Consider the following 19,828-nt stretch of genomic DNA (forward strand, 5'->3'; position numbering starts at 1 on the left):
TCTACATTATGTGGATGCAAGATGAAACTTTGCATGTTGAAGGATGTGTTAAGTGTTTGTTACTATAGTCGGACCCACTTATAACAAACTCGAGAAAAACAGCAAATTTGTTTGTTATATCCGTACTGTGTTGGAAAATGGTGTGATTAAGCAAAATGAAACATTATTTGCAGCACATGCCCATTTTTTAAATAAAATAAGTACTTTAAAAATAGATGTAGATCATTATAAAAATTAATCCTGTATATTAAAAAAAAATTTAAATTTGACTGAAATTTTCCACAATTAAATACATGAACAAAAATATGTTAATCATTACTAGTTTATTTTTCCTTGATATGATTTTGGCTGTTAAATATTTTGTGTTAAAAACATATTTGCCTAATAAGCATGTTGAATGTGAAGTCTTCTCTTTAAATAAGGTCCTTGGCAGTGTGTAACATATGTATTTCCTTCTCACTTTTTTTGCACAATGCAAGAGCTGCCTTCGTATCAGTGTCAACTCCTTCTCTGAATCTCTTCTTACAGATGCTCAGATCACCATCAGATTCTACTCCCTCAATTGGAATTTCTCTTTAATTTCTCTTTGTTCTTCAAAAACGTGAATAACAAACTTCAATAAATCTTGAATTTCTTTGATATCTCACTTTTTGTCAGTTTTTGGCTTTAAGACAACTGTATAGTGTCAATTTTAAAAGCCACAGAAAGCACTTTGTGCTTGGACATTCTGAAAATTTACTCTCTCTCGCACATGATAACACTATCACAACTAATGTCCGAATCTAGCTAAACAAAAGTGACACACAGGGGAGTCGAAAATGTTTTAGATCTGTAGGTGCTCGAATCAAGTTGTACATAGGAAACTTTGATTTCTGAATCAAATCTGGGGTCTCTCTGATGCATGATAAAAAATACTGTGGAGAGCATCCACAGCACCTCGGCTCTGACGTAACTGGCAGCAAATGCATTTTGGAGGTTATCGTCTTGAGAATAAGACAACCTTTCTCTTCTTTTTTCTAAGAAAAAATACTTTCTTTGAACAAAATAGGACTAATTAGAGAATAGTAAAAAAAATAAAAGATTTCACAATACCAAAGAAAAAAAAGCACTAATAGAATGTCTTCCAGGAAAAAAGGAAAATTCTCAGCTGTAGCTAAGTATTGTAGAAAGATAATTTTCAGATAAGAAAATTTACATAAGAATGCAAAGAAATTCTCGAAAATTCTTGTTTAAAACTGGTTGGAAATTCGTTATAGGCATACTTTGCTGAAATCGATGTTTGTCATAAGCAATCAAAATAACAAAGATAAGCAATACGAAATTCACGGGACATGGAAAAACTTTGTTATAAGAGAAAATTCATAATATCTGTGTTCGGTATAACCAGGTCCGACTGTACAACACTTTGGTGACAGTTATATCTCAACATTTTGCATTTGCTTGGCCACCTTGGTATTCTCACATAACGTCACAATAGATTTCTAACTATGTATTAGAAATTGCAGTTTACAAGGAGTCTTGGAACTCTTTTTGATTTGAAAGAAATCGTTAAACTGCATATCGCCATTTCTATGCTGCATGCTTCAAAGATGAGTATCTCCATAGAAAAACCCATATTCTTCAATAAAGCCTTTATTTTGTGGTTTGTTGTTGTCATTCTTATCTGCTTTGTGATATTCTTTAATATATAATAACGTTCTCCTGCATGACTGTCTTTCAAAGTAAAAGGGAGAGGGGAAAAACAGTATTGTCTTCTTGCCTGCCATCACTTACTTCTGAGCTTGACAAACTCCAGGTGTCAGTTTGTCATGACAGCTAAAAAAATTGATATTGGCACGTAAAAATTGTCTGTGTATAATTACTTAGCCAGGCAAACGAAATATACTTGGCTCCTAAAATATTTGGTTAGTACCTCAATTTTTTTTTCCAATTTGTAAAGCCCTGACCTAGGCTAAGGTCATTCGCCACAGTAATAAATGAAACATCTGCCAATGAAATAACTTGATTACAGCATGAAAACGTGAAAAGTTATAATACAATAATAACCCTGAAGTTGCACGACAGGTGGGATCAACGATAACCACGCAAATCAGGATACAATTTTGCATATATAAAGGCACATGAATATTAGTTAATTGGGACTGTAAGTTGGGAAAACACCTGCCTTTCGGTAAAAACTACAATAAAAAATGTAGTTACTCCTCCACAATGTATTAAATGGAAAGTTGACTAAAAGTTATTTTTATAATGATGGCTTCAACCTATCCAATGTTTCTTGACATCGTAAGTTCTACAGAAGAAATACAAACACCATCCTTTTGCTTGCCAAGTATTTGCGCTGATTTGAGATAAGAAAATGTAATCTTGCAAATTATTTTTGTGAGTAAAAACACATTTTCCACTCGAAATCTTCTTTTCCCCTTTTTTCAATGCATGTCTTTGCTTGAGGGGTCGTAAACTAGAATAATTTTGTAGAGAGAGAATTTAAAACTGACTAGTGCGTTATCAAATTTGAATATCAAGTGCAATATGCAAAAGCGTGAAGTTATTTAAAATATTGGGAGCTCTCAAAAATATTGTGTGGGAGGAAGGGCTCAAACCCAATATTTCTATTGGTAATACCAAGATGATGACAAATATTGAGTGGGTTTGGGCTCATGGACCGAAGACAAATTTACGCCTATGATAATTCGGCATTATATAATTCGCTAGTAGTTTATTAGACATCGTATAGTTATATGTATTACATTATACTCAATAACTTTATTTCCGACAAGATAAATACACTTGAGGATCAAATTCTCATTTAGTATTTTTTGTTAGATATATATTTCATTCAACGTAGCCGATTCATGAATGGTGCTAGGATATAAATGCTCAGTTTAAGGCTCCTGTTAATACAGGAGAATCGGAAGATTAGACCTGTGGTGCTGAGCTTGAGCTTCAAATAAAAATTCTAATTTTTGAATAAATGCTGCTGTGCTCGGATGCATGGCAAAAAACACTAGAGGTGCTTGTACACCTATGGCTTCGATGCAACAGTTTTACCAACGAAGTTATATAAACAGTCCCTAATAAAGAAGTTTTAAAATCTGTCGTTTAAAAAAAAATGAGACTTGTTTTAATACAAGAAACAAATAAGATATCAAATACTTATTCTTCGGCAGAAAATCGCTATCTACTGTAATGACTAATATTTGTAGATGTCCCCCCCCCCCCAAATCCCCATATAACAGTACTACATAGTCTTTTTTTATTGAATCGCTACAACCTGTTTGTGCAAGCGTATAAAAAAATAAACTAGAATCTCTTTTCACAAAAACATATAAATATGCATTTTTTACAGAAAATTGTATAATTCTGGGTATTATTGAAAATAAGGTACACTCATTGTTGATATTACAAGTTTTTAAATTAAAGTATTTATATTACTTTATTATCTCCCACAGTTCATTCTTTCTGTATAAGTCGACACATTAGCTTAGACCATTGTAGCCAGGTCAAGGACAAAACTCAAAAGTTAATTGAAATTCATGAATTTTCTAACAGACAAAAAATGGGGAAAAAACCCCAAATGTTAATTATATTTTTGTTCCCTCATTGAAAAAAAAAAAAGCTAAAGAAAAACCTTTTGCGATTAGAGATACCATGGAAAATATTTTTAAAAAGAATTCCCATGTTTATTTAAGAAGATCATTACCAAGCAATTGGAAAATATAAATTTAAAAAAAAAGTGGGGGGGGGGGGAAATAATGCTTTCATTTCAAAATAACAAGCTTACACAATATGTTGGAGGTTCAATGTTCTCTCTGGCTCTTCAGGAAAACGAGGAATCGAAGATATCTGCTTGTCAGGAATACAGCGAAATGATTTTTTTAAGGAATGTCCTAATTGTTTGCTTGGAGATTTCTATAAAAAAATCTCAGATTAACAAATACAAATTAACAAGTAAAAAAGTAGCATTCATAAATTAACAAATTCACTGGTTTCCATGGATTAAAGGAAAAGTAATAAATATCAGAAAAAGCAAAATTAAAAAACAATTTTAATTAAAATTTCATGAAAATTGGTGAGAACATGCTCTGTTACAAGTGCTTCCTCAACCTTTTTTGCATTTGAGACTAATTTTGTGCTACAATTCAAGTATTGTATTCAATGTTTGAGATCATCGATGGTCCGCTGTTCAAAATCACTGATCAAATAACTGGATCACTGTGAAAAAAAATTGTGGTGGTCCTGCTGACTACCAATATATCTACCAATGGTGCCAATGTATCTGTACTACCTCTACGCAAAGAATTTCATTCCAAGCAACAACTACCCAACTCCACATGTATATCACAGAATCAGTAAGGGACACAGGTAGGCTCAACAAGGGGGGGGGGCCTGGAAAGAATGTATCCTGACCACATATGGTGAATGAGGGTGATGGTTCACTGTCCCCATTCACTAAAAAATCTGGGTGCAGAGGTGGACAATTGCTCCCCCTATTCACTATGCACACTCTCTGTGATGATCTACCCTCTCCCCCCTACCGTTCAAAGATCCTGTGTATCTGCTCATGTATGGAGGTGCTTGGTGCTTACCTGAAAACAGTGAAGAATAGAAAAATATTAAGGCTTTGTTATAAAAAAGGCTTTGTTGAGAATAAAAACCTGCAGTTATAAAATCATTGACTGTTACAGTGTGTGAATGTGACAGTAAAGTAATTCTCTCCCCCATCTTGCCTAAAGCTAACCAATAGATGGCACTGCCTGAATATGTCACCTCAAAAGTCCCATACATAGAAAATGGAAGTAAGTATATTTACAACATGCAAACACGTGTCATCCCACCGAAATTGAAAGGGGTATAAATATTCTAGTGCGTACTAGAGTTCTACTTTAGTACTTTCTCTAGGAAGAAAGGTTTTTGACTGAATTAATTCAATTGGTACTAAATCATTCTACGGTGTGTGTGTGTAATTTCTTTCTTTCAAACAAAGGCCATGGGTAATTTACTACCAAGTTGTGCCGGAAGTGTGAGTGTGTGTACCTAATAGTCTGATTTGACTGGAGTTATCATACCTTGTTCTGGACAGTGATGGTAGTTTGAATTCTCACGCATGCACCTGTCAGTGTGAGTTACTGGAAGCCAACTTCCTTTTGCGTTTTATTTTCATCTGCATTGTACCCTTTGTCATTCTTTCTGACATTTGAACATCTTTTCGTAGCATTCATATTTTCATTTCTCATTTTTGTGTCTTTTTAAATTTTTTAAAGCATGTACCTACATTCATGTTAAATTTTTAATACTGAATTCATATTTATTTTTTTTTTAATTCTCACAATTGCATGTAATTTTTTTTTCCTTTCTCCCACCAGGCTCTGCATAAAAACCAAGCTGGGAAAGATTTCAGCAATGGGATATGCATGGAAGCAGTGTCATGGTTTTCATGTCATGCGATAACACACACAATGGGTACAATATAGGACTCAACGGGTTTGCTTAAGGCGAGGGGTAGGGGACTCAAGAAATATTTTCTGTTGAAAAAAGGTTAGTAGAGTAGAAAAGTTTAAGACACTTGGCATAAACAATACTCACAACTTAGAATAAGTTGATGACCACTGGTTTAAAAATACATATAATACTAAGAAAAAAAATGTAATACTTGATCATATAAGAAAATATAAGTTTTAAAACACAAAATTGAGTGTAGAGAGAAAAAAAAAACTCACATAGTAAGTGTATTCTTTCATTTCATGTGAACTGTTATGACTTCCAGAAACTCTCCCTCGCCAAAAACAATCTTGGCATAATTGATAATTGTAACATCGTTGGCATTTATACCGGAATCCTAAGAAAGCCTCTCTGTTGCAGCCATCACACTGAACTGGATGTAGAACTATAAAAAAACATATTAAAATGAAATATTTAACAGAAATAATTAAAGTCCTTTATGAAAAACTGGTTGAATGGGGGAAATAACATACCACATGTCATACACTGTACTGTTTTGTTCTTTAGGCTTGCTCGATCATAATATGAAGTGTGTTTTGGTTTTATATTATTTCTTTCACAAAGTATGTTTAAATTAATTGCATCAATATTTTTATATTCCTATTTGCTCTCAAAAAATAATTTAGCTCTTATACAGGTTGTTCTAAAAAAACCTAATCCAGGGTAAAATATAGAATGAAAACCGAAACACTTCAATCATGCTCTAAGAGGTTAATTCAGGATGACTTCTTGATTAGATGACAAGATTTAAAATGTTTTTCCATTATTGTTCACTGACAGAATAATCTTCGAAAAACTGTGATATTCTGTTAAAATCCTGAATTTGTAACTGCAGTAGGACAGGTAAACCATTTTACTTTTTTTTATTCCTCCCCCCCCCCACTTTCCTCCATTTTTTGAATTCAAATATGTCATTAAATATTGCACTTAGGAAAGTGGAATTTTTGTTGTTATTGTTGGCATCAGGAGAGAATGGATAACTTTCCATGGGGTTTTTGGGCACAATGTGTCCGTATAAAAAGTTATTTTTTTTTATTTCAATAACTATATAACCCCTTACAACATAAATGATGTACCTGAGTTCTACGTCATTTAGATACTTTTTCTTATAGGAAGTATACCTCTAGGATTAACGGTTAGCCAGTAAAATGTTGTGCGTGCTGTTACCTATGTATTCTGTACATTTTTCTGGAATGATGAGAGGGGCGGGGGGTTATAACGAGCATTGACTGTATGACTTTATTGTGAACTAACTGCATCCAACTGAATACTAACCATTCTCAACACTGACCAGCCTATGAAGAAGAGGAAGCCAAACCAAACAAGCAGGACCAGGATCAGACATAAGCACATCCAAAAAATCATTCACTGTGACTTTGCTTTGCTAAAAAGAAATCAATAAAAGAGAGAAAAAATTCAACAAAAAATAATTAAAAAGGCACAGGAATTGAAAAAATTAAAATAATTCCTACTCCCTTATTTGTTATAACTTTACATACACATATCAAAAATTTTTCTGTGCAACTTTGTCAGCAAATGCAACATAATAGGGTACAGAATTTTTTGATCTGTGGGTATGTGTTACAGTCCACATTCAAAGTCTAGTGTCTTCATGAAGTGGATAACCACAATGCATATTGATCAAACTTCAGACAAAGGCTACTTCACAAAAACATAGACTTGGCACATGGACTGTATCATACAGTCAACCCCCAATTTAAGAATCTGGAAAAATATTTTTTTTTAAACAAAAAGATTGCTTTTTATTTATTGATTTATTTTTTAAAACTTCATTATATATTAGATCTATAAAAAAGTGATCATGTGATTCTTCTTGTATTAGTCTTTCCTGTAGTTATCTATTGAATGAAGATTCAAGTTTCATCCTTTATGTGTTTAGCCTCAGGAAAAAGTTGAAATGATGCTTTTTAAATGTTGGTTATTGTGTCATCCTATCTCTCAATAAAAGTAAATTTTAATATAAATGCAAAGTCAAAAGCCACAACAGGCAAATAGACAAGTAAGGTACCTGAAAAAAAAAATTAAAAGAGGAAAAAAAGGGGGAAAAAATTATGGAAGGAAAAAAATATCGATACAGATGCTTATATCAAGACTATGCTTATTGGAATCATGAATAATGTTATCATTTGGATATTGTTATCACTTTGCAAAGTACAGAACAGACCATCATAACATAGGAAAAATATGTTTATAATTATCTCAGGATTTCTGAGATTGTATTTTTTTCCAAATTTTTTTTGTTACAAATTTTTAAACTAGGGTTATAAACAAGACTTATTTTTTCCCTTATAAGTTATCACCTGCTACACTACTACAACTTGCAAGACTAGGAAGTCAGAAGGTGTACCCCTTCCCTTGTTAACAATCATTTACGTACTCAGTTCACTATGTCTTAATCAGGTCATTGCTATGACCCATGTATGTGCGGAGCTGCTTTTGTAATGGTTTTCCTATAGTGAATGTAAGGTATAAAAACCCCGTCTTCAGGTTCTTGGTCAATTTCTTTCAGTTGGCCAGATTCAGTTTTTGGCCTTTTTCATGACTAAAAAACTTTCTCATGGGATCTATGGTGTGTACCACAACACATTTAAAAAAGTAATTGTAAAAATTCACAATAAATAGTTCTATTTTATCTTCAAAAAAGCAGGCTCTCAGCTTAAAAGAAAAAATCAAGTTTTAAGGTATTATTATGAAAAAAAAATTAGTACAATGCAGCATCATGGCTGAAAATTTTACAACCAGTTTTGTGTAAAAAAAAATGAAGCTGCTGTTTTTTATGAGAAACAGGACATATGGTCATTATCATTGTTTTTGGGTTTATTTCAGCTATAGTTATTGATCAGTTATTGTTATCGGGGACCTTGAGGCCAGATGTGGTCGTATTAAATAGCATGCACACCATATCAGCCCCGTTCACATGTGCAAATATTGAAGTAGCATTGGGAGTTCAAGCACCCGCTTCATGAATTTTTTCCTTCGTAAAGAAAGAAATGGAGAGCAGTAATGGGTGAAAATTCTTCAAGTGGGTTTTAAATTCGCTTTTTCTATTTCCCATGTGAACGGGGCTTTTATGTACAGTGGACCCTCACTAATCCAGCGCATACTAGACCAGGGTGTACCAGATTACTGGAAGTTGAGAAAGCCCATTTAAATGTTTAAATTATATATATAAACTTTTGCGCACAGACATGTAGTGAAATATTTCCTTCTTGTTCAAAGAAAACTTGCCTAAAAATGCCAGATTTTCAGGGTCTACTGTACATATATGAAGCAATTACATAACGGCAAAATCACCCATCAAAATTATGATCGAAGTGTAAAGAACTTGATTCTCCTCTATTTCTCTACATTTTCTTTATCTATTGCAGGGGAATTTAAAACAACAGAAGGCAAACTATTATATGCATTCATAACCCTTATAAAAAAACTCCCAACCACCTGAAATTTTCTCTAACCAATCAATATTGGTGTACCCTAGTCAGAGCATTTGATTGATAATATAACAATATCTCATGGTTTGACTCATCCATCCAATTAAAAATCTCAATTATCTCCCCCTGATGCTTTCCAAAGAAAACTTATTCAAAGAATCAAGTCTCTCTTCAAGGTGGGCCCTTCTTTGCACCCCTACGACCACATTTAATAAAAAAAAGCAGTTCCAGTGAAACTAGCATTTTCGTATTTGTGGAATTCTCTGGCTTTACTACAAAAGTTTTATAAGGAGTTGAAAAATGTTGTTTGTCAGCCAAATCTTCACTGTTTCTTCAGAAAGTTATCAGCTCATCATACCAGGCTCTTCAAGAAAAAAAACATCTCACTGGAATGCATCAGAAGTAATGAAGACAAAAAAAGTATTAAATTAATCCATTAGTATTGCCTAATTCACAGGATTTATTCATGTTTGAGAATTAGTTTGTTTTTTTAAAAAAAGTTCCCTTACTATTGGTTTAATTTTTTAATCCTTTTGAAGAAAACCAACTCTATCTTTCCCATGTTAAATTCAACTCATTTTACATATGAATTTTGTCTTACGTGACCATTTTGCAGAACCAATTGATCATGTAAAGCGAGGGATGCCTGTATATTGTAATCATTAATATAATAAATAGTTAATATAGTAATATGTATAATAAATATTCATTGTTAATTATTAAGACTGCAGAGATCTGGTATAAATAATCTATATAACTTTTAAAAAAACAGGCTAATTTAATATTTAAAAAATTCAGCAAAAACATATCAAACTTACTCCATCAAATATAGATGATGGAAGACTGTCCTTAAAACCAAATGTTGGAGACTCATGAACTGAGCAAGGAATCTGCAATATTTCTTTCAGAAAGTCTGCAAATTTGCTTTGAATCAAATGACCAGATGAATCACACAATAGTGAGAAAATATCTACAAGCAAATAGAAAACTTAGAGATACTTTGATAATAGTTTTCTGGAGAAAAATAGTATTTAATTAAATAACTAAATTAGCAAAAATGACTGGCATTCTGAGTTTTCTCTGTACTTGGAGCATTAAAGAAGTGATAAAAAGATAAGCATGTCGAAAAACACACTGTTTGAGAACCATGGAAATAAAGGAAAAATTATTTGGCTATAATCATTGTTAAAGCCAAAGAAACATTGTTGCCAGACAGTTACTGACCATTTCAGAAATTTTTCACACATGGCCCCATTTTGATATATGTGTCCATGTCCAAAGCTAAGCTAAACATGTTTTATCTGTAAGTTCATGTCAAGAAAACAGTTGAAAGTCCAAAGAGAAAATGTGAATGATTGTATGAATTGCATTCACAACAACATCCACAATTACTGATGACTGTTCTGAGCACGGTTTATCATACATGGTTTATAACGTGTCATTCCTCATACAGTCCCCCCCCCCCATATCTTTGCTATCACTGATGGCATATTGAACATAAATTTCACAGAACTGAAAATAAATTTCTGCTAGTGTGTATGTGGTTTGAAAAACCAAATGCAAGGTCAAAATTTTTATATGCCCCAGGAATGTCAGGCAATTTTGAATCATATTGATTTGTCAAGCCCTGATTTTCATACATACACAAATAAAATCACATCAAACGAATTATATTCATAACTACACCAACTCACATCTCAATTTATCCATAAGTTTCCCAGAACACATAGTGGATAGAGCAACTTTGACTGAAAATATTCTTAACTTTCCATTTTCACACCTGAAAATTTTTTATAAAGCATGTTAACTCATGATGTGTATGACAACTTTTTTTAAAAATAAAAATACAATAAACAACATGTATTAAAATTGGAGTAATTTTAAAGAAATAGACAATTACTAATTCCTTCATAAGTTAAACTTTTTTTTATAGTACCTTTTAAAGTTTGTATTTGTGTTATAATTGTGTTAATAATATTGGTGTTGGGCATCACCTAATCACTGAAAGTGTTCGGTATTGATACTTTTTATGCGATACACCAAAGTGTATTGTAATAAACCCCTTTACAGGAGCAATACACATCCAACTGAATTTCTTTTATCAGCTAATCAATTAAAATATTTTGTCTCGAATAAATACTCAAAAGTGCATTTTTGGTGATACTGAAAACGCCAATTTAGAAAAGTTGCCAACAACAGCATATGATGACACGTGATGATAATTTTGACTGTCGATTTAAAGACAATTCCTCTACAAAGATATTTTTTCTTGGTTCGGTATCGTTATGTATACTGAGGTTTCACTGTATCTTATGCAGAACTTGAAATGCAGATCATCTGATCAGTTCCATAATCTGTATTATCCGGGATCTGTTCTTTCTTTATGTAGTTTTACTGTACATGTTCTTTCATCACATTCCTTTTACTCCCTCACTGTTGTTCTACTGAATCTCTGAAGAAAGTATCCTCAAAGCCGAAACTTCACATCCTTTACCTATTTAATAGACTACCGATCATAGACTATATTTGTCTGGTTTGCCCTGTCACCCCAGGAGCAAATTTTTAAACTGTCTCACCAGCTAGCAGTGCTAAACTGTATAGCATTAGCCTTTGTCATCCTATTTACAAATGTTTCCAACCTGATAGTCATACATTAACACAAAATCTGATTGATCCAAAAAAGTCTTTATGCTGATATATAAAGATTATAAGATTATACAAGAACTACCAGCTCTGAATGTACTAGGAAGAAAAAAAAACTTTTTTTTAACTCTTATCTACAAGAAAATGGCCGCAGACAGGTTGGCCACTCACCGCATACAGAGGTGGGCAGGGAATAGAGGTGATTTTTGTATTATATCTATGGAGCCTATTGTCTGCTCGGAAGAAAACGCCACAAAAGGGGGGTTGCCGCCTATGAGAGTTCCACTGTATATTTAAACAATTCAGAGACAGTAAGACCAAATTCAAAACAAAGTTTCAATTTTTTTTTCAGGAGTGTTCTTTATTATCTTTAACATATTATCAGTATTTATCTTCATGCCTGTAACGTTTAAAAATTCATGCACTACATAACAAGCAAAACTCCATTTGCTATGTTGTCTACTTTCAAATACAGAAGACAGCTGGCAGCACTACACATAACAAGCATCCCAAAGAAACAGACTGCTCATTAAGTTGGCAACACATGTATGCACATTTCAACATGCACTTATTTGTTAGAAATTCCATAGAGGAATATGAATGAGGAGGTTTAGTACTAATATTAATTTTCTCTCTATATTATCTATATGTGTGAAAATATATTTACTATTCATGGGGTAAATATGGCAAAACAGACAGCCAGTTTGGGCCTCATTATTTAGAAAAAACTCCCACGAACTATCAGCTTAATAATGGAGACATTATTTTTTAGTTGCAATACTGTGTCATCAGCAAATAACAATTTTTTTCCAACAGGTCTTGATAAATTTTAACATTAATTCAATCACTACAATCTCAAAAAAGAAAACAAAAACAACAAAAAAACAATACATCATTTTATACAGGGTGATCCAGAAGTCATGCAACCCATTCTAAAATATTTTATTTTTTAAATGCTATTAAGAAATTAAAAAAATTATATAGTTCGAATAAAACATTTGTGCAAAGGTCTTTAATAACTGGCTGTTGCGAAGATATATTTTGGAAAGAGAGAAAATTCAACTGCCCCTGCGGGGAATCAAACCCACGTCCTTTCACTTTCCGGGTGAACGCCCTAGACCACTAGACTACAGAGGCACCGAATCTCTCAATCTTTCCTTGGAGCTCGTGTACACCTAAAGGGACCCTAAATGGACGGCCAGGCCAGACTCAGGCCAAGCTCACAACTGCTGACGCTACCACCAGATGGTACTTATACAAGGATGACATCACTCTCCGTGACGTTCACCCGGAAAGTGAAAGGACATGGGTTCGGTTCCCTGCAGGGGCAGTTGAATTTTCTCTCTTTCCAAAATATATCTTCACAACAGCCAGTTGTTAAAAACCTTCGTATGATAGCAGAGAGTGACATCATCCTTGTAAAACATTTCTGGACACAAAAACGAAGTTTGCTTCAAAATGTTACAACATGTGTTCAAATTGTTAGTCTTTTGCGTGAATGCAAGCACACACTCTTTTTGCCATGTTTCTGGCCAATTTTCTCAGGGCACTTACATTTTCAATCCTCAATTAAATGTTTTTTTAGTTAATAAATGAAACGGGTCATAGAAAAATATGTGGAATAATTCATTGTCTCATTAAACGTATCGCAAGTTGCTCTATTCGGTTGCAAAAATGTTCATTCTCATCCAACAGTGCGATGAATTACAAGATAATAGCACTGTACAGTTTCCATCCATTGTTTTTTTTTTTTTTTAATGGACCAACACTTTCCTATGGAAATTGAGCCCCACACACTGATTTTGATCAAATGCACTGGCTTTTCATGATAGAATTGCAGATTTTCGGTAAACTAAATTGCGACGTTTAGTCTGATCTAGAGCTTTCAACTCTGGAACATCTCGAACACGACAGGCATTGAACTCCTATTTTTTCAGGGCTCTGTGAACAGAACAGTACAACATTCTGTCCTTTAGTTCACACATTCCATGATGGCTCAGTAGAGATGGACATGTTTTTTGCCTGCAGTCTTCAACATTTCCAGTTTCTTAAAAATGGGACACCAATCGGAAATTGCCTTATTAGGCACAGAAACATTTGAGAATTCATTATTGAATGCCTCAATAATGGCTTCAAACGAATGAGTTGAAAAAATATTGTTTAATCATAAAAATTCTTTGCTTCTGGCAAACCATTGATCATACAACAATGCCATAAGAGGAATGTCCTGTTATTTTTCCATCTCAGGACCTGATATCATGACCACCCTATAAAGGCTCAAATCTACTCAAGCTCAAACAATTAAAAGTAAATATTAAATTGATACAACTTCCCCATTTGCAGAAAATAAATGATTTCTTACAAATAAAAGCTTCTTAGAAAAATATTGGAACAGAAGCACAGAAAATAAATATTTAATAGGGAAAAAAAACACTTACGGATTATAAGCTGAAGTCAACCAACTTAGTAACAGTGAAGAACACTGTTCTAATTCAATTTGTTGATTGGATGGCAATCTTTTATTTAGTTGAAAATATAATGATGTAATAACAGTTTCCAGATGAGCATCACTTATTTCCATACGAGGTTCCATTGTATTCAAGTTATTTTCTCGAAAGGCTTCAATTATGTTCCAGATATTCACTGAATTCACTAAAAAAAATTGTATGGATTTAATTAATTATGAATAGGTTATTATGGTTTATAAATAATGGACAGATATAATAAATTGCAGAATAATTAAATTTTAAAAATTGTATTACCACAATGTAATATTACCATATTTTACCGAATAAGCATCATGGATTAACATAACCAAAACAAACAGATGAACCAACACCATCTATAGCAGGCGGCCTTCAGGCAAAGCTTGGGATATCAGTGAAGAAGTTATTTCACCTAAAATCATTGGATATGCTGCGAAAAACGGTAAACATGTCGCATGCGTCTGCATGCTATATCTAATGGCTACAGGGGAAATAACTTCTTCAGTGATGTCACAAGCTTCTAGCTGAGGCCTTCTGCTATAGATGGTGTTAGATGAACTCATTACTTGATGTGACCACATAGGGATATTTTTCAGAACAATAACCAAATGATATTCAAAGAAAGAAAAATCACTGCTGAATTACAATCATTATAACATTTGTCTCATTTTTTTTGCGTGAAGTAACTTTTAATGAAGTCAGTGGGTTAGACTTATTCAAATATAGAACTTGTTGCCACCTCTTGACTAAAACTTTTATTTTCCTTCTTTTTCGAAATATTGGAGTGACATATGGTAAATTCGAATCATAACATTTCATCCAGAACAAATTATGCTAAGAATCAAATTAATTTTTGTGCATGATAGATCAATGAAAAATATACTCACATTTTAACCTATTTTGAACAAATCGTAATTTACAAGCAGTTCGATATGAAGAAAATTTCATTACATCAAAGTTCTGTGCCTCTGAAAGCAAAAAAAAAATGTAATTTCTAAACATCTGAAATGAAGTCTGAAAAAAATTTGAAAAAAAAAAGCTGCATATTGGTACATAAGACAGAAAATTGGGCATGTGCAAATGCACAATGTTTGGGGAAGTAGATTCACACAAATCGTCTGAAAACTCAGACAATTTGTATGAACAGAATACAAAATATAAAATGTTCCGTAAAAGCAAGCAAATAAACAATTACAAATATTTTTGCATAATTGGTAATATAGTAAGATCCACTTCTAGCAAGCCTGCATTTAGAGTAGGGGTCTTCAACGTTTTAAGCTTGAGGGCCACATGAAACATTTCTAGCGTTCCACGGACCACTCATTAATGGCGTGGGGGGGCATAAATTTCATCTTATTTTAAAAATCATTAGAATACAAATACAAAAACAATGCCACAACAGGCAAAATACCCAACGAGGTGGCTGATAAAAAGATGCTAATAACAAATATGGATGTCATATATTTCAAAAATACAGCACCCAATTAAAAATGAAACTAAACAGATTACTACAATTACAATTTACAATTTTGGAAAATGTTATCAAAATCAGCATTTGCCTCATTGCAGTGCAACACTGAAAAACAAGTTTGTTAACAGTTGTATGATGTAACGATTTCTCAGCGTACGAAGAATAAATAAAATGCAAAAGGTGAGAAAATTCATTCCTGCAGAATTTCAAGGAGTGCTTAAAAGCATTTTAAAATATTTATAAAATTCAGAAGGTATACGCTGCAAGGGTTAAGAAGTTTCTTCCAAGTTGGAAAAACTGCCTGGAAGAAATAGGTCTCTTCCAAACTGTATTCAAGAGAAGTGGAAGAAACTGATTTATAAAAAATTACTTTATTTTATAATCATACAGCCATAATTTACTGCAATTAGTAGAGGATTTTATCAACTATAATGTTAATATAGTATTAATATAATATCAGATTTTGTGTGGTAATTTGAAATAATTTGTTTTAATATGTGTGCTTAATTGGGAAATTATATACTGCATATCCTGGTAGCATATTTACAATTAAATGTTGAAAAAATATTGATTTTAAAACTTATTTGATGTTATTTGATAACCAGAGGTGGCATAATAAGCATTAATTATATGTACATTAATTAAACCATAATTAGTGCACATTCTTATTTTCTTCTTCTCCCACTGTCCCGGAAGAAACCTAACCCTGCTATGAGCACTTAATTCCTGAAATTAGATCAATCGGTGGCATAACTGCTCAAAAAATCATTTTACAAGGGGGGTTTGATATGTCCTCATTGGTTTCCTACAATGCTTCATATTCACAGGTCTACAGAGAAGAATCTGTAACCCTGTCACATCTGAAAGACAACATTTGTCAACATGTTATAGGGATTAACTTAGAATCACTCCATAAAGCTGTGGAAAACATGGCTATTGACCAGGAGGGGCATGTGAAACATATATAGAATGATTTGTCAAGCAGTGGCATCATCTACTGGAAAATTTCTGCAACTTATTAAAATTCAACATAGTGAGCAGTGAAGTATCTGTTGCCTGAATTTTTCGCCATTTTGTGCCAGGAGAATGTCCTCGACTATCCTGTAAGTTGGGAAAGTTTTATATTGATAACCCTGTACATTGAAACTGGTATTGATTGAATCACAAAATAAGATAAAATGAAATAGAGGAAGAAAATTGACTTCCTTCCCACAGTGAACAAGATGTGTGAGTGCAGCATTCAGTGGTGTATTTTTTACACATTCCTGTGCATGGAGCAAGCCAATTTTAATCCCAAGATTTCAGAGTTAGAATTCCTAGAAAATGAGTTAGTGATATTGCTGAAATTTCTCAACCTTGATTGATCAAAAAATTTTGCTCCCAGGTATGAAAATATTCATTCTTTCTTTAGAAAATGCATTTGAGTACAAAGTGATAAAAAATATGAAACTAAAAATTCTCAGTATTCATTTTTGGTGAACTTTTTTCAAGCACTCTTGACCATATGTAAAGGGAGCTATTCTGTTCACATAAATAAACATGATTAAACTAACACACAGTAGTTCTTTTCCTTGTAATACAGTAAAACCTTGATAAGTCGTCAGCTCATGTTATCGAAAAATTATGACGGCTCAAGCGGTGTGACGACTTAACCGAAGTGCCGTCAGTTTCAATGTGCAATACTGTGAAAATCATACAAATTTAAAGTAATGTAACATTCATTAAAATATTAATTAAAATTACAATATTAATAAAATTTATGGATTGCAAAAGAAAAAATAGAAATGTTTCCCTTTTTTGAGCTTTTATTACTTAACTTATTATAGTAAAATAAACTGGTACACGTTGATTTATACTGGTAATTTTTAATTTAGACTAATCCCACTTTTTGCTTGTTAGGGGAACAGTTTTCGCCCACTTTTCACCTTGGGTAGGGAAAAGCACTCTTTAGAAGACCTCAACTTTGGAAAAAAATGTCTGGTTTTAAACAAAGATATTTTGTTTAAATTTGAAGTGCTAAATTAGTGGGGCCCATGCAGAAATCAGGTCTAGCTTGAACAGTCCTCTAACAGGTTTCCCCAGCTAACTTTCGTTACTTGAACTGTTTCTTTTTGGTACATAAGGCTTTTATGGTGACTTTTAAGCATATGGCAATGCTGTTAACAAGCTTTTTTTTTAAAGGAACCATAAAATTAACCTGTTCCACTCTCTCAAACATTTTCATAGTGATAAGTTAACCGAAATTTGCGACGAGTAAACGAGGGTACATTAACATTGTTGTCTATGAAAGCTCATCATTTGGCGTCCCATAGGGGAAAAGCCTAGGCAAATTTTGCCTGTCTATGAAAGCTAGACGGGCCTAAAGAAAAACGATGACTTAAACGGGGTGACGACTTAACAAGGTTTTACTGTATTATAGTTTTACATAGTGTGAAAACTAAAACTACTTTTTTACACAATAGCACGGTGTCTGACAAATGCCAAATTACACTTTGCTATGCACAACCAAAGTTGTTAAAAACAAATAAAGTGCTACGAATTCTCCTTTAATTCTAAATACAGCAATAAAATTATTAGTCAATGCATTTGAGGAACATCACATAAGTGCTCTGAGGTTAATCTGCAACCCCTTTTTTTTAAAAAAAAATTGACAAGATAAAAGCTTTTAAATAACCAAGGGGAAAAAAAACAGTATTTCAGAGTAAACTCGAGACAATCACACATTCTATTTCCCCATAATTAGCTACTTGCAGGTGCTATTGCTTGGAGGGAAGGGGAAGGTTTGACCTCCTGTTTTGCCATTCACTTACAAGTAATATCGGGAAAATTACTCACTCAATTCAGTCATGAGATGACAATAATCTGTACTTGGTCCCTGAGAAGTGGATGCTTGGCTACTCGCATAATCACTGGATACATCCATTGTCACTGTTACTGAAAAAAAAAAGTTCTTTCTCCTTCAGAAATAGGTGAAATTTATAAAAATGAATAATCATACATTTTTAACCTTTTCATTTCTTATAGGATTCACAATAGTCTTTTTCATTGGCACATAAGTTACTTCATTAACTCGAATCTAATATGCAATTTCCTCCCTCCAAAATCATATTCTTCTCAGGGTGTGCATTAAAAATGGGAAACAATATTTAAAAGAAAAGAAAAAATACACGTTTTTACCGCTGAGGAAATATGAGAAAACATGGTACATATTTCCTGTATAATAATTCTGTTTCAAGTTTAAAAGAAATGGCATCACATTAAGATTAATAATTACATTACATCAAAGACAATAATGCACAAATAAATCAAAAACAATTTAGTAAGATTTTTTTCTGAACAATTTAGAAAGAAACAATAATTTTTTACAGAACAATTTAGTTTTTTTCCCCTTCAAACCAGTGCATTCAAAACTGATTTGAAAGCTAATTCAATTCATAAATAATAATTTATTAATCACCTTATATATTTCTGTCATCATATCAAGACAACCACCTACAATAGCAAGAAGAAAATATGTAAGCCATAAAAACAAAGTATCTTTGCCTTTTTCCAATTAAAAAAAACTATGACATCAATGTGTATATTGCTATCAGTTTGTTTTGAATGAATAAAAAAAAAAAATATATATATATATAATTTTTATGCAGAATCTGTACATTACTTTGTAAACCTATTCCAGAAAGTATCTAGTCATTAGATTTGGCTGCCAGCATTCATTGATAAATGGTTTTCAGGTTGAAGGACTTATAATAGCCTAAGTTTGAGTATTCTGTTGACGTTCCCAGTGATCTAGTGCTTAGCATTATTAGATGTTTTCAAGAGGAGAAAACATGAGAGGCTTGGCTGGAAAACTGAACAAAATCTACTGATGATGCCAACTACCAGATCTGATAAAATGCTCAAACTTACAATGGACCATTAGTATTAAAAAAGAAAAAAACTCTCATCTACTATTCCAGAAAAATTAAAAATTCACGACCATACAAGTTTTCAAATTATTCTATTTTTAAAAGTATAGGCCTATATAGAATAACAAACAGTACAACACAGTGAAACACCTATATAATGATATTGAAAGGATCGGAGAAACATATCGTTATAAAGTAGTTATTGCTATAGATGAAATACATTAACACTATGAAAAGTGCATTAGGACTGGAGAATAATATCATTACATAGATGATTATTGTTATAGAGGGAATCATTATACACAATTTTCACTGTAAATGAAAAAATAAATGTAACAGCTAATAAGTATTCAACTGGTGGCATTCCTG

General features: G+C 32.7%; 1 protein-coding gene across 1 annotated transcript in view; it reads right to left on the minus strand.

Annotated features, from left to right (window-relative positions):
* The window catches only part of LOC149064610 (dystrobrevin beta-like), a 44,424-nt gene that overhangs the window by 19,134 nt on the left and 5,462 nt on the right, over positions 1-19,828 (minus strand). The window contains exons 2-10 of the mRNA XM_089254563.1: positions 19,009-19,043; positions 18,387-18,485; positions 14,968-15,048; positions 14,033-14,246; positions 10,646-10,731; positions 9,770-9,921; positions 6,775-6,883; positions 5,718-5,884; positions 3,782-3,909 (exon numbers count right to left, since the gene is read on the minus strand). Of these exons, the coding sequence (XP_089110689.1) occupies positions 3,782-3,909; positions 5,718-5,884; positions 6,775-6,883; positions 9,770-9,921; positions 10,646-10,731; positions 14,033-14,246; positions 14,968-15,048; positions 18,387-18,474 (1,025 nt within the window). The 5' untranslated portion in view covers positions 18,475-18,485; positions 19,009-19,043. The remainder of the gene's footprint in view (positions 1-3,781; positions 3,910-5,717; positions 5,885-6,774; positions 6,884-9,769; positions 9,922-10,645; positions 10,732-14,032; positions 14,247-14,967; positions 15,049-18,386; positions 18,486-19,008; positions 19,044-19,828) is intronic.

Source organism: Pholcus phalangioides, unplaced genomic scaffold (genome assembly GCF_987345545.1).
Source record: "Pholcus phalangioides strain wild (caught in Gottingen) unplaced genomic scaffold, Ppha-v1.0 ptg000042l_1, whole genome shotgun sequence".
In the NCBI taxonomy this organism is placed as follows: Eukaryota; Metazoa; Arthropoda; class Arachnida; order Araneae; family Pholcidae; genus Pholcus; species Pholcus phalangioides.